The sequence below is a fragment of the Echiichthys vipera genome (genome assembly GCF_963691815.1).
Source record: "Echiichthys vipera genome assembly, chromosome: 20".
NCBI lineage: Eukaryota > Metazoa > Chordata > Actinopteri > Perciformes > Trachinidae > Echiichthys > Echiichthys vipera.
In genome coordinates, this window is record NC_139845.1 from 6,109,767 (window position 1) to 6,124,471 (window position 14,705).

General features: G+C 42.6%; 1 protein-coding gene across 8 annotated transcripts in view; it reads right to left on the minus strand.

The window, feature by feature from the left end:
* The window catches only part of ppfia2 (PTPRF interacting protein alpha 2), a gene marked incomplete at both ends in the record, with an annotated part of 164,231 nt that overhangs the window by 96,669 nt on the left and 52,857 nt on the right, over window positions 1-14,705 (minus strand). The window contains one exon of one of the 8 annotated variants that reach the window (XM_083934990.1): window positions 4,979-5,059. The exons of the other annotated variants lie outside the window; for them this stretch is intronic. Within the exon in view, the coding sequence (XP_083791116.1) occupies window positions 4,979-5,059 (81 nt within the window). Of the gene's footprint in view, window positions 1-4,978; window positions 5,060-14,705 lie in introns of those variants that run through there. 8 annotated transcript variants of the gene reach the window in all.

Consider the following 14,705-nt stretch of genomic DNA (forward strand, 5'->3'; position numbering starts at 1 on the left):
CCGGATCAACCCGCAGCACCGCCCGACGTCATGTGATGAGTTGAGTAACTGCAGTTTGCTTTGACACGTGTGCAGAGATCATCGCAGGGGCAGGGCCCTGCATCATGTCCATCATCATGCTGCACTAATGGGGATTTCCAAGATTAAGTGTTGACGTGCAGTAGATATCGAGAGGTTACTAATACAGTGATTTGAGCCAAGACGACAGGAAATGCGTTGAAATGTCACAAGGGGTGCAATTCTTTAATTTAAGGCCCCGTATTATGTTCATTTTGAGTCTTTTAAAACAAGAATAAATGTCCAAATTCCCTGATTCTTTAATGTGAATATTTTCTTCTCTATGACAGTGTACTGAATATCTTTTGTTGTGGACAAAATGAGACATTTGAGGACGTCAGGAGAAACAAATCCTCAAATTTGAGGTACTGAAACAAACATTTGCATTTCTCTTATTTATTGATTAATGACTTATTGATTCAACAGCCTCAGATCACAGAACAGCAACTCCTTCACTAACAGGAAAATCCAGTTCCACTCCATGAGAGAAGAAACACCAAGCTAGACTGTAGACAATTAAGGCATCGCCATGACGATGCAGTAGAAATAGGTGCTAACTTGTCATTCAAACTCCTGTCTGGTGTCACCTGATGCGTCATCCTGCCACACAGACATTCTCCGCTCCGAGCGCCCGACTGGGCCTGGGAAAGGTTTCCGGTGAGGGTGTGAAGGTGCGAGAGTGTGTGATTTATGCATTTGGAGATGTAGCGCTGAATTAAAGAGGCACAGTGCCACTCTTGCACTCAGCTTGAGTATAAAAGAAGTTCAATACGAGCCACAGTCCGAATGTCCTTGCGTTGAGGTAAGCACCAGGCTAAATGAGATGTAGCACTTTTTAATCAGCATGCGCCGCCCTGTCATCCATCTTTCCTGTCAAGCCCCGAATGCAAGACTCTCAGTCAGACTGTCAGAAGGGAGAGACGTACGTGGTGTGGCTTTAACGGTTTGATTAAGGGGGGTTGGCCTGGGTTGTGGCTGAGCTTACAAACAGAGCACAGAGGACAAATGCTCATAGGTGTATCCAACCCCAAAACAGTAGCTCTTTAGCCAAAGCCCTTCTACGGCCGTTGTGTATAAACTTCCCAAATACCAGTTCGGTGCAAAAGAGCGAATTACTCTGAAGGAGATCCAGCTCATTTCCTTCCTTTTCACTTTACTAGCCGGCCAGAGGGACGCTTTTGTGCGAAAAGGCCACAGGGACGAGTAAAATGCATCTGTTAGAGAGTTTTCTGCCAGCTTTGGTGCGTCTTTGCCTCAGCACATATTAGATTAGGTAGTCATTGTTACCTCCTTCTTGTTATCCAATTCCTAACAATTAACTGTAGAGGATGAGCCTTTCGCGGTAATAGTACCTTCTATTGCTACAGGTGACAGTGCAATTTACACAGAGAGAGAAGCAGAGGCCTTTAGGGCAAAGATATAGCAGCTGAAGAGACGAATCACATGCAGTGCTAATTTGACAAACAAGGACAAACACTGGGCAACAATTACCTAATTTTTCAGGCAGCTCAACCCTTGACAAACGGTTTGGCAGGTTATTATTTTGTGGAAGCAATGGAATAAACACCTAATAATATAAAGGAAAGATCCAGTTGAAATCAGTTTGAATACTCTATATTTATCCTAGAAATGGGACATATCATTGAAAGATTTTGCGATCCAACAGGAGGTCTCTAGAGTCTGGTTCACAACACTTGATTCTACAAGTTTGAACATTTACACTTATCTTTTATCCTCAGTGAGCTCATTTCTTAAAAGCTCCGACTGCATTCATCTCACCAGAAAATCGCCCAGGGAGCAGAAACATCGTGCACACTGATGCTTAAATTGCCTCCTACCGGGACAACTCTATGAAGTGTTGCTTAATAGAGATATTACATGGACTTTTCCTGTTTTTATGATGGCTCGCTGGGGCATCCAACATATCTCTTGGACTCTATGAACTTGTGTAACATCAAAGAGACTCGGAGGTTGAGACTGCAGGAACCAACTAATATGGTCCAGTGGGCTCAGGATCCCATGGGAGAAATCTAATTGGATGTCACTCCAACCCGAAAAAATACACATAAAAAAAAAAGCTCAGACGGGAGGTGACTTTTCCTCTACCGCCATCAAGAGGTTGACATTAGTGGTTCTTAGTGAAATGTCACGACAACTACCGGACAAATTGCCATGACATTTGGTTCGGACATCGATGTTCCCCTTGGGATAAATTGTATTAACTCCGGTGAACTTTTACTCAAGTACCATCAACAAGTCAATACTCTGGTTCATGACTAAATGCCTGTGCATCCTTCCCATCTGCCTCAGCCACACTTTGCGTTTAGTACAATCAGCAAATGTTACCATGGTAGTACACTAAAATATGATGTTGAACACGGCCTGTTAGCATCGTTGTTGTGAACATGTTAGCTTACTGATAGTAGTTCAAAGCACCTCTGGGCCTTAAACTTCTTTCACACATGAGCTGCAAAGCTGAAATTATCTAGGCATTACCTGGTGAAGCTGGATGCAAGAATGCAAACATCCATATCATTTGGATCAGACATTAAAGAGACTTTGCCAGCTCCCTACTACAAATCCTGAGTAAGGTCCGACTGAGCCCATGTGTTGGTGATGTTTCTATCATGCGGCCTGCGCAAAACGGGAAGAGAAAACATTCAAGGGTGGAGAAGAAGAAGTGCGATTTACACAGACGACCATGAAAATGTAACACTGGTGAGACGAAGAGATTCTGGAGCTTCTGCCTGTAGGCGCGAATGTGGAAATCGTCAGACGACTTCAGGGACCGGCAAGAGACTCGGTTGTTTATGACCAAATTATGAAACAGCTACATGGCCGCGGTCTAATCCGTATCATGCCCTGCTTCCTGTTTGCTCTATCGAGGCACCGCCCCTCGCCAAAAATGGACCAAGTTCGTATGAGAAAAACTCTTTTTAGCCTTCTGAAAGTTAGCAAAGAGGGAAGCACCATAATGTCATTAAAGAGATATGGGTTGAGAGTCGGAGCAAGAGGCAGAGACTGTAGACACAGCTGTGTGGCAGATAGCGAGCTTCCAAACTATGCAAACTCTTCACTTCTGGGTACATGTTTGCAGAGTCTGGCAGTGAATACTAAAAGGAACTCAAGGACTTCATCATGGTCATGATCATGAAGCTTCCTTGCAATTTAATTAAATCTGCCTCGGCTGATTTATAATTCCAAACTAGTAAGGGCGATCTGATAACATGAGTTGGTAAACAATCCGACAGGAAGTGTGTTCAAAATGGCAGAACTCCGAACACACTGATTTGGCATGGCTCATCGCCTTTTAGCAAACCAATCATGGTGCACGTTCTATCGCCTCAAGAGCGGAAGAAAATGAATTGTGATTTATGTGCATAGAACGGCCCAGTACTGACTTTTAATGGGGATTTGACGCCTTTGATTTTGTGATACCAGAGGAGCTTCTTCCGACAGGTACGAGCCCTCGGGGAGCCTTTCGTTATTTTCTAACTTGACATGAAAAGGCAAAGTGAGGTTTATGACACCGAAGGGGGAAAAAAAACCAAACTTCAAGTGCGAAAGTCACAGATGCTGTGCAGTTAGAGGGCAGATAAACATGTTACTGGAGTGATTTAAGAGGCAGCGATAATGATATTCTGTCTTATTATGCTTTTGCAGCCCCTGGCGTTTCCTTGTTGTCTAGAATATCACCTCACTGGCAAAACAACTATGAAAAGGGTAGGAATGACATACTGGCCTGTCGCTGGCCCAAATTGTGATTAGACTGAGTATGCAGGTGTGTTTCTACATAAACATCTCATCCCAGCTCCCATCAGCACTTCAGCTCACTTGAAAAGCAACCCACAAACCACTTTCAACTCATCTTCAGTAAAGCGTCTAAAATCACGCAGACTGCACCTGGATGCAAAAATTCCACCATCATCATAACCTTTTTTTCCCCCTGCTCATATTCATACTGCAAAACCAGCAGGTTCTTGAAGACTTGCAGAAGAAAAGGACACACTGAAAACATTTCCTTCCCTCTTTCCTTCCACCCACAGTAAAAAACAGAAAGCGCTGGCTTGGTTACAGGAGTCAGATTGAACACACTCGATCGATATCCACTGACACCCCTTCATTGCCATGCATTGGCTCTGGGCAGGGTTGAAATATGCACGGTTAGCCTATACAGTGATCAATGTGGGGCACTGTGCACATGTGCCCTTGTTCCTCTTTTAAAGCAGGAGGAATGTAACAGAAACAGAGCACAATTCAAATATAGATGTACGTACAGGGGGTGAGATACAGTGGGCCAAGCTTGAATAAATGATCATCATTATACAGTAGGAAGATGAACTCTGAATTCTAGTCTCTCACCATTTTACACTCTCAAATGTTTTATTCAACAAGCTGAAGTGTGACAACGCTGAAATCCATCATCTCATATGTTTTCTCTTAAGGTTTTAAAGTGAGAATATATAAAGACCCTTATTGTTACTATTCAAGGACTTTATCAATACTGAGTGCACATATACTGTATACATCTGAGCATCCACTTTGCTTTGACTTTAAGCAATAAGACATTATGGAAGACTAGTCTTGCTTATATTTCTCAATATCCACCTAAAATGCAAAACAACAAGGACTGCACTGCAAATCAATACATAGTCATAGGATATTAGAATTGAGCAAACATGGGGGACTGAGGGAGGGAGTCAGTCCACACATGCGGGTAGGAAACACCCCACATTCTGCAGACAATCATCTACAAACAACCTCGACATATGCCCCAATAAAAAGCCACGGAGCAACAACAAGAAACAGTCAGCAAAAGGAAACACAAGCAGCATTGAAAGATAAAAAAAAGAGGAGCTGACATTTGAGTCGTGATGCACGGAGGGAAACGGACGGACTGTAAAAGCCACAGTCAACTTGCCTGGAATGTGTAAAACCTCGTCCCATTCGGCGGGTGCACCTTGGGGGAGTTGGTCCCCGTACTCATGTCTGAGAAAATCATAATCCCTTGGATGGGGCAGAACAATCCACAGCTGATCCGGTTTGTTATCAGCTAAAGGTGGTTCGCTTCGGAAACTCCTAAAAAAATAAATAAATATGTAACGACCCGAGGCGAGCACTCGGATCAGCCCCTGTCCAGATGCTGCGCTCCCGGCATCCGATGGTGCAGAGCTCCGGTAAGATGCGCAACACTCCGAGGGGGAGAAAGCTCGTGAAAACAATGCAGCTCTCCGCTCTTTTGGGGTTTTTGTTTCTTTGCAGGTGACTATTCTGTTTGTCCTTCTTGCGATTTGCCCGGAGAGTTAAACCTGCCGAGAGACAGCGGCTCCATGGTGTCCCGACGCCCGCCGCGAGCAGCTCTGGCAACGGCTGTGCGCGGATTATTATCGCCTCCCTCCCTCCCTCCTCTGGCTTCACCAATAATCACTCAGAGCATCACCGCACGGCTCAGCCAACAACACACTGGGAGCGGAGACGCACGTTTGCTCTGTTTTTACACTGTAAAAAGGTTCTTTTGTTTACAAGGCATTAGTCAAATCATGTCCTTTATTGAAACAGGTGAATACAGGTGTGATATTCCGTCTGTGTGTGTGTGTGTGTGTGTGTGTGTGTGTGTGTGTGTGTGTGTGTGTGAGAGTATGCGTGTGTGTGTGTGTGTGTGTGTGTATGTATGTGTGTGTGTGTGTGTGTGTATGTGTGTCTGTGTGTGTGTGTGTGTGTGTGTGTGTGTGTGTGTGTGTGTGTGTGTGTGTGTGTGTCTGTGTCTGTGTATGTGAGTGAGTGAGTGAGTGAGTGTCTCTGTGTGTGTGTGTGTGTGTGTGTGTGTGTCTGTCTGTCTGTCTGTCTGTGTGTTTGTGTGTGTGTGTGTGTGTGTCTGTCTGTCTGTCTGTGTGTGTGTTTGTGTGTGTGTGTGTCTGTCTGTGTCTGTATGTGTGTGTGTGTGAGAGTGTGTCTGTGTGTGTGAGTGTGTGTGTGTGTGTGAGAGAGAGAGAGTGTGTGTGTGTGTGTGCGTGTGCATGCTAAGATTTTTCAATAAATTAAGATAAATATCGATATATTTAACATTAAACTTGTAAAAGATACAATTTGCATGATACATGTACCCTTATAAGTATCTTGTGCTTTCCCTGGATTATCAAATGACGTGTGTGTGTTCAAAGGAATGATTTTGTTTTTTGCAGTGTAGCTGAGTATTGATTGGAGGAGGAGACGGATGCTCGAATTCCTTAACTGTGGCAATTTTCTCTGCAGAACAAGATGAGAAGTTATCAGTGTCTAAAACACACGGCAGCGTGAACGATGGTCTGGTTCACTCAGAGGGAAGGAAGGGGACATTACCGTGGCAACCCCCTTTTGCTAGAGGTGGATGCAGGATTAAATGTAGGTCACAAAATAAAAGATGAGATAATAAAAAAAATGTTTCCTGGAGTGCTTCCTGGACTCAGTGAGGTGCTCTTTGGCTCAGGTTACATGATGCAAAGCCAAAAGAGAACTTCAATGCACTCTCTATTAAGATATTGAAATGACTTTACTGCAACTGCATGGTCAGGTAAGAACTCAAAATAAACTTGTCATTATAATAAATAAAGGCATTTGTTTAAAAGAGAGGCTGCAAACAATGATATCGTTGTTAAGGTTACATTTGTCAGACCAATGTTGGAATCTGAACCAAACCCATTCAGTTGAAACAATCATCTGAGCAATAAGAAGAAGAAGAAGAAAAATTACTTCATCAGGCAACGGGGAAATTGATTTTTTTCACTCTTATTATTAATCATGTTACACACACACAGGCCTGAAATACACACACATGCACAAACAGGACCTATATACATGCAATTAAGGAGAGATGTCAGAGCGAGGGGGCTGACAGTGACCAGCGCCCCGAGCAGTTGGGGGTTCGGTGCCTTGCTCAACGGTACCTCGACAGTGCCCAGGAGATGAACTGGCACCTCTCCAGCCACCAGTCCAAGCTCCATACATGGTCCACACAGGGACTCAAACCAGCGACCCTAGGGTTCCCAGCCAAGTCACCTATGGACTGAGCTACTGCCGCCCCAATAAGGTGTCATTTGTGTGAAATATACTAAACAATATTATAATATATAGTGAAGAACAATGGACTCTTCTACCCCGTTATAAATAGCATGTGTAGCATGTTTTCTGGCAATTCAATTAATATGTATACTCTTCTGTGAATTAAACTAAAAGTACAGAGTATTTCTCATCTTATAAAGAACTTTAATGCAAAATTAACCAAACATGCAGCATTCAGATGGTAAATTTTTTATTTATTTTATATCCATCCATCCATCTTCAACCATTTGTCCCTATCGGGGGGTCATGGAGTGATCCAAGCTGACATTGGGCGTGAGGCAGGGTACACCCTGTATTTGCTTGGAACATAGAGACAAACAACCATTCACACTCACATTCACACATACGGGTAATTTATAGTCATCAACACCTAACACCTGCGTGTTTTTGGACTGTGGGAGGAAGCTGAAGAACCCAGAGAAAACCCACGCAGACACGGGAGAACATGCAAACTCCACACAGAAGGGCCGGGATTCGATCCAGCAACCCTCTTGCTGTGACAGTAGTGACAGTGCTAACCACCACACCACCATGCCGCCCTATTATTCATTGTCTTATGTACCGTTAGCTAAAAGCATCCTATCGTTTCTCTTGCATTGTTGATGTGTTTATGCATAAGTGTATGGTTTTCTATGTGCTTTTGCTTTGTTTGTCAAAGCACTTGTAAACTTTTCTTTTTCATTTACACAATAGATATTTTGATACTATTTTGAGGATACATGTTGTCACATCGCCAATGTGTTCATGCAATCATTTTTCCCCGAATGCACTTTATTTAAAAAGGAGAGACACAGGCTGCCGTCCTTTATCGAGCTGTGTCTGAAACATTTCCAGCCCTTTCTCTTGCTCTTGCTTTAGAAGCATTTCCACAGACCTGCCATGTTCCCATGCAGTAGGCCTTTATTGATTCATTTAGTTTTTTTTGCTGACGCACTTAAAGGTTTCTATGAAATATGACTGCTTCAACCGATTCAGGACGAGTGCATTGACTACAGACGCGGCTTTTTATACGAAGAAAAGCACTTTCACTTGAACAGACTTCTAACCGGGAGTGACGTGTCTCCACTTTTCATCCAATTTTCTTTCGTCAAGTGGCCTTTTCATGAGAGTAATCCACATTCTGAATACTTTAATCCAATTCTCTGTCCAAGCAACCGAGAGCCATCTGGTGGACAAAAAAAAAACTTTAAAATGAAATGATTTTTTTTTCTTTGTTCCATTGAACTGGGGGCCAGCGTTCAACATCAACATCTTGACGAGGTGGAATGTGATAATCATGTGATAATAATAGCTTTTTATTAAGACATCACATCTAGTTTAGTCACTATAGGAACGAGCCGATACCTCTGGCCTGATTTTTGTATTGTTGGACACAGCTCAGTGAGCTTGATTAAGCTGAGTGGGTTGAACTCACAGCTCACCCCTCACTCTTTGGGAGGATTTGGGATTATGGGAGACTTCAAAGTATGCGCTCTTTACATCGCAGGTTTACAGCATTTTCCAGCTGTGGAGCAGCAGATCCCATTAACCAGACTGAGCTGAGGTTGCACTCCGTCGTGACCCGACAATAATTCAGACTGCTCCTCAAGCTCACACTGTCCTTTCAAACCACCGTAGGCTTACTCTTACATGTCATGTGTGATGACAAGGTAAACATCCAGCGAATAATGACACAGTAATAACTGAAGGAAACCTCAAACGTGTCAAAAATCATATTTCCTTTGTATCTTTGTCAGAAAAAATGCATGCTGGGAACTGAACCGTTTCCCCCTGATCTACCCAGGAGGATGCCAGAAGAGAGAGCTGGGCAGAGTTGCTCCAGATGAGGTCTGAAGTCCAAGCATCTGATTGGCTGTTAAATCTCTGGCACAGCTCAGTTAAAGTTATCCTGAGTGCAGTAAAGGTAGATTGAGTCTCATCAGCAGAAACCCCAGAATATGTTATGGTTGTTTTTACATCCATTGATAACATATAAAGAAAATGTCTGCACATGGCAACTGTATGGTTTAGGGTATGGATAGATCCTGGTTATGGCAAATTAACTATTGTCAAGGGAAAGTTACGTCAAGGCAACTAAAGCATATGGTAAAGGTGAGTTAATATTGTGGTTAAAGTTATTAAATAAAAAGATTATAGTCTGTAACAGGACACGGAAATCAGTTTTTACTCTCCTTTCCTGCATCGATATTCATTCATATTCCAATATTGATGTTATTCCTATGACACTGGATACATAGTGGTCACTATGATACTTTGCATAACCTAAGCTTGCTATGTAAATACTGTGAAAGTATCAAAAGGCTCAATCCACAGAGAAACGCACACAGCCCGTATTCGGAAACTGTTTCTTTAAACAAGCCGTCAGACTTCTGTATGTTTGTGATGTCACAACTATACTATATATAGGTAGAAAGTACCGCTACAGTGACATTACAGTCATTCCCCGGCTGCAATGACAGAGATGCCAAAAGCGCAAATGCAGAAGACTTGGAAACGCTCCAAATCAGAGCTGAGTGGGCTTTTTCAGACAGAGGGTGAATACAGGTATTTTCAGACCGACAGGATGAGAAAAATAATGTGTTTTTGAACATTAAAGCACGTAAACATGTTCTAGTAGGAACCCAAAATACAATAACGAACCTGAAACAGAGAATAATATGTCCACTTTCGAATCAAAGTGTCCAATTTTAAAGACTAAGTTTAGAAAAAGAACATTGCTAGTTAATGTAATTCTGGGACAAATTGGATATATTGTTATTAAATAATTACAAGTTTAAAAGGAATAAAAGGCCCCATGCTTTACCCTTTGATGGTCACTGAGACATTATTTATCTGCTGCGCTGTTTCCTTTTCACTTGTAACCAACTGTAACAGCACTAGCAGGGCTATGGGCGTCCAGGATCTACAGCTGCTACTGTACATAAGCCCTCCTGCACATCAGTCACATAAAGGGGCTCGCCCGTGTGCTGCAGTGCACTGGATCTCTGACGTCATTGTACAGATGTGCAGTGGGCATGGCTTAGCGCTTCAAAGTGCTCATTGGTCAGAGCCTCTCAATCCTCTCCAGCTCTGATCAACACTACTCTTTGTCTTTTCCCAATCTGCCAAAGCATCACAGATGGAAAATGATATTTGAGCCCAGAGACCGTCGCTGTTCAAGAATGTTTTGAGATGAATTAAAAAAGAATGGTTATTGTTGCAAAAATTCAACACCTACTTGAATTTTTGATCAAAGTAGGGGTATTTAAAAAATAATATTTCAAATTAATATTTCATCAAAGGGCTTATTCACACAGTCCCACTGAGACCGTTTGTGCAAACACAGAGGCCGTGCTCATTAACACCTGAGTGAGTGAGTGAGGCCTGCTTGTCTCCTCACATGCATCCCGCTCTCTAAATCCCTTAAGAAGAAAAACACAGTCTTTTTTCATCAATCAAAGAGCTCAAACAAATTGATTTTTGGTTTAGAAGCCTGTGTTTGAGCAACCTGTGCTCCAAATCTACGAGACCGGCTAACCTTTGACAGATATACCAGATAGTAGCAGTGCTGATGCGTAGATCGGGGATTTGAATGGCATCGGTCTTTTTCTGCAGGTAGGAATGTGTGATGCTGCTTTGACCGTTCTTGTTAGGAAAAGATAAGAATTCCCAATAAATCCCCGGCTGTAAACACATAAAACACTTAGCAATGAACCTTAGAAATAATCGTGGGAGTATGAGGCCACACATGACGACTGCCAGGGCCTGTGGTAACCTGAGGATATATATGGAAAGCACGCATTTTCATTTACCCTGCCTGTGTGTGTGTGTGTGTGTGTGTGTGTGCACTGTATGTCTCAAACACACATTGTAAAGCTTGTGACGGATTACTTTGCTTCAAGCCTGTACGGTCAAACAACCACTTAAACTGCAAATGAGCTGCAAATGAGCTGCAAACAAGGAGCAGAAGAGTAACATTTTGCGCATACCCAATCTAAGAGGATTTGGCGTTTGCTATTCCAACTTCATCTCGCAAGACGCTGTGAGGAAGCTAGACCAGTGCGGGGCAATGAGAGATGGACTGGCATTAATGAAAGTGGCATTTTTTGCAGCTTTGAATAAATTAGTTTGCGCTTGGAAAATGCTAATCATACTGCACCAACATCACATCAGCGCGGGGAAGTCCAATGAATTAGTTACATGAAATACTGGGGACAAATGAGATGACATGGCAATTATTTATCATGATAAAAAGAGATTGTCCTGACGTGCAGAAACATAATTCAAATGTGTATGAAGCTGGGTGGGAAATGTGGCAATGTATTAAAAAAAAAACAATCCTTACTGCATGTGAGATGAGAGGCTTTTCCAAAAGCCAAAACATCCTTTCATGGACACTAGGGCTGCAACTAACGACGATCGACAATCAATCTGTCAAAGGTGACACCCTTGAATGGCTTGTTTTGTTTGGCAGACACTCCAAAAATCCAAACACGTTGGAATTACATAGATTCAATTCATGAAAGGTCCCATATTATGCAAATGTTCAGGTTCATACTTTAATTTTTGGGTTTCTACTAGAATATGTTTATAACCTTAATGTTCAAAAACACACTATTTTTCTCATACTGTCTGAATAAACCTGCATTCACCCTCTTTCTGAAGTGCTCCGTTTTAGCGCCTGTCTCTTTAAGACCCCCTCCTGAAAGAAAGCCCACTTTGCTGTGATTGGTCAGAGTTACCAGGTCTTCCACACCTCTGGTCTCTGCAGTCGAGGAATATAACGGCACTGTAGTGGCATTTTCTACCTGTGTTTACTGTATATATTACATAGTTTTCACAACCACAGAAGTCCCGAGGCCCCTTTAAAGTCATAGTCTCTGAATATAGGCTGTGTGTATTTCTCTGTGGATTGAGCGTCTTGATACTTTCACAGTATTTATACAGCACCTCAAACTGCTTTATAATCAAGAAAGGCATTGAAATCTTACTTTTTACAATATGGGACCTTGAATGACTTACTAAACGTTGATTTATATTGATTTGTTTAATAATTTCAGCACTAAATCAAAGCTCTAATCATATAAAATAACAGGTGCAATATTCATGGGGACATGTTTTTTATAACAAAGATCCCGAAATGCACTAAAAATAGATCAGTACAATGCCGTAGATAACCAAGTGATTTTATGACACAGTGTTGTCTGTTATTTCAAGCTGTCACCAGTTGGTGTTGCTGTAAATAGCACAGCCCTGGAGAACTGCTTTCACTACTTTCCGAGGTGCACATTTGATATGCGGCGCATGATAAATCGCTGTGGGACTGCAAGGGTTGTGGGGAGATGGTGGCATGTTAGAATTAGCATACTCTGTTGTCACCATAACTGGCACACGGTGTCATCCACACGCGCTTAACAAGCTGACTAGAGACGAGGCTAAAGCTGTGTTGTCACGTACTGTAGCATCTACTGTATTATAGAGCTCCCCAAAGAGCTCAACTGTCATCTGAAGCAAGTGGCAAATCATCCGCGAGGTGTGGACTCATATATGGAGGAAAAGGCTTCACTGTATCTCCAAATACTGTGAAGAAACAGGACATCCATTGAAGGAACAGTCCAGATTCCACTGTGCAGATTTTCCTGAAAGTTTTTGAGAAGAAAGTTTGGGTGGGTTTTCGTTTCACGCAATTTCCTGTGTGATAGCTCAGTCTCTGGCTGAAGGGCCCCTCCAGGCTGAACAACACTGCCACCTTCAATTATCAGACTTGTCTCTGCCTAATTGGGTCTTCCCCTGCTGCCACGCTCTGCGCCAAATTCCAGCGGCTGTTATTGGCATGAAGAATAGAAATGTTTGCAGCTTTTTTTTCCCCCCTCACAAATGAGTGGCATTAATTCTGTAACTGCTTCATTATCATAACCACAATACTAATTTCTTTAAGTACCCTCAAACAATTCAGTTTCTGATTGCTATTGAGTGTTTTTAGATTGCTTTTGCTGCCCAACAGCAAGTGTGTTAACGGGCTTGTGTTAATATCTGCCAGCTCGCGGATCTCCCGCTAGATCTGCAGGTGTCAGTGTAGGTCATGCGGTCCCTCCCTGTACGGAGGCTTCTTGTAAAATGAAGGTTTGAAGCCGGCAGCAGAAGCAGCGGAGGCATATTGATCGTGTCAACAGTCATGTGTGGGCAGACAGCCGTAATGGACATCGCCCTGGTCCTGTCACTGCTGGAACATTAGAGAGCTTTTGTGAAGGGTACAATGTTTGTGAATATGTGTGTGTGTGTGTGTGGGGGGGGGGGGGGCTCAAGCTGTGACTTGAGGTTTTCAGCAAGTCTTTTAATGGAAAAGCTGCTGGGACAAAAGCCTTGTCCAGTAATTGCATTTTTTCGTTCTTCAATACAATAATGAATGATTTTGCAGAGTGCTTGATTTTGTAACATTCATAGCGATCCGGCTGTTCATTCTGACGTAACACCCTTTCAAAATACGATGTCTGGGACCAAACGTTTCATTGAAAGAAAACGGACAACAATGGCCAAACATGCAAACAATTACCATCACCTCTAAGAAAGAGGTTAAATGACAATTAAGTTGTTTTTTAAAACTCGCGATATAGAAATATGAGGCTTGGACACGGAAATCTTATTTTGAAAGGGCGTTACATCATGTTGGATAAATTAGTTGCATGTTGTCTGATGCCATTCATACACACCACATATCTGTACGCATGCAACGGGATTTTGAAAGAGAGAGAAAGACATTATACGTTTTATGACTAAAACCAGTGATGTTAAAAGGGCCCTAATAACTCAGAAGACTGCTCTTAAAGATATTTGCATATGTGCAGTATGCAGGAAAGGAAAAGGCTCTGCCCGGAGGCTATAGAGTACATACAGTGTAACAACAGTGGGAGAATAAGATGGCACAATAGGAGGAGGTGGATTCTGGCAGTATAAAGTAGCGGTTTGCTGCATATGCAGGTTTGTAAAAGCAAAGGTTCAGCATCTGAACTTAATATCTGTACACACGCAAACACTAAAGACCTCCTACATCAGCAGCTTCAAATAGCAGTGCTACAGTGATATAGGTGTATATAAGTGGTTTGTGGTTATCACGTCATGATGTTGTCGTGAATCATGTTGATCTGTGACCAACTGACAGCCGGTGATGCCCTCCTCAAAAGAAGAGGGGTAAAAACCTTGCACCAGTTAACTCTTTCTTACATATACATACACACATTATTGATATTTCCACTAATAGGAGAGGTGGGCAAGTAATTACATTGATGTTGGGTTATGGGAAATAATTTAAAGGTACCCTTTGCCGTTTTTGACCACTAGTAGCACAATGGCTCTATGTCAATACCAGCAAGTTCCCATTTTGTTTGTTTATCATGCAAGTGCAGGAGGACGCACGTACATGCATGTTGGTCACACAATCTGTAGGCAAGGGAACAAGCATTCAGATTTCCATATGTAGTCCGACCAGAGCATGTGAGCGGAGCAGGAGGATTTCGGATGGAGCACAGAGGAGTCGCCTAAAATTCTCCCACCCCGAGGTACAGCTCACACCA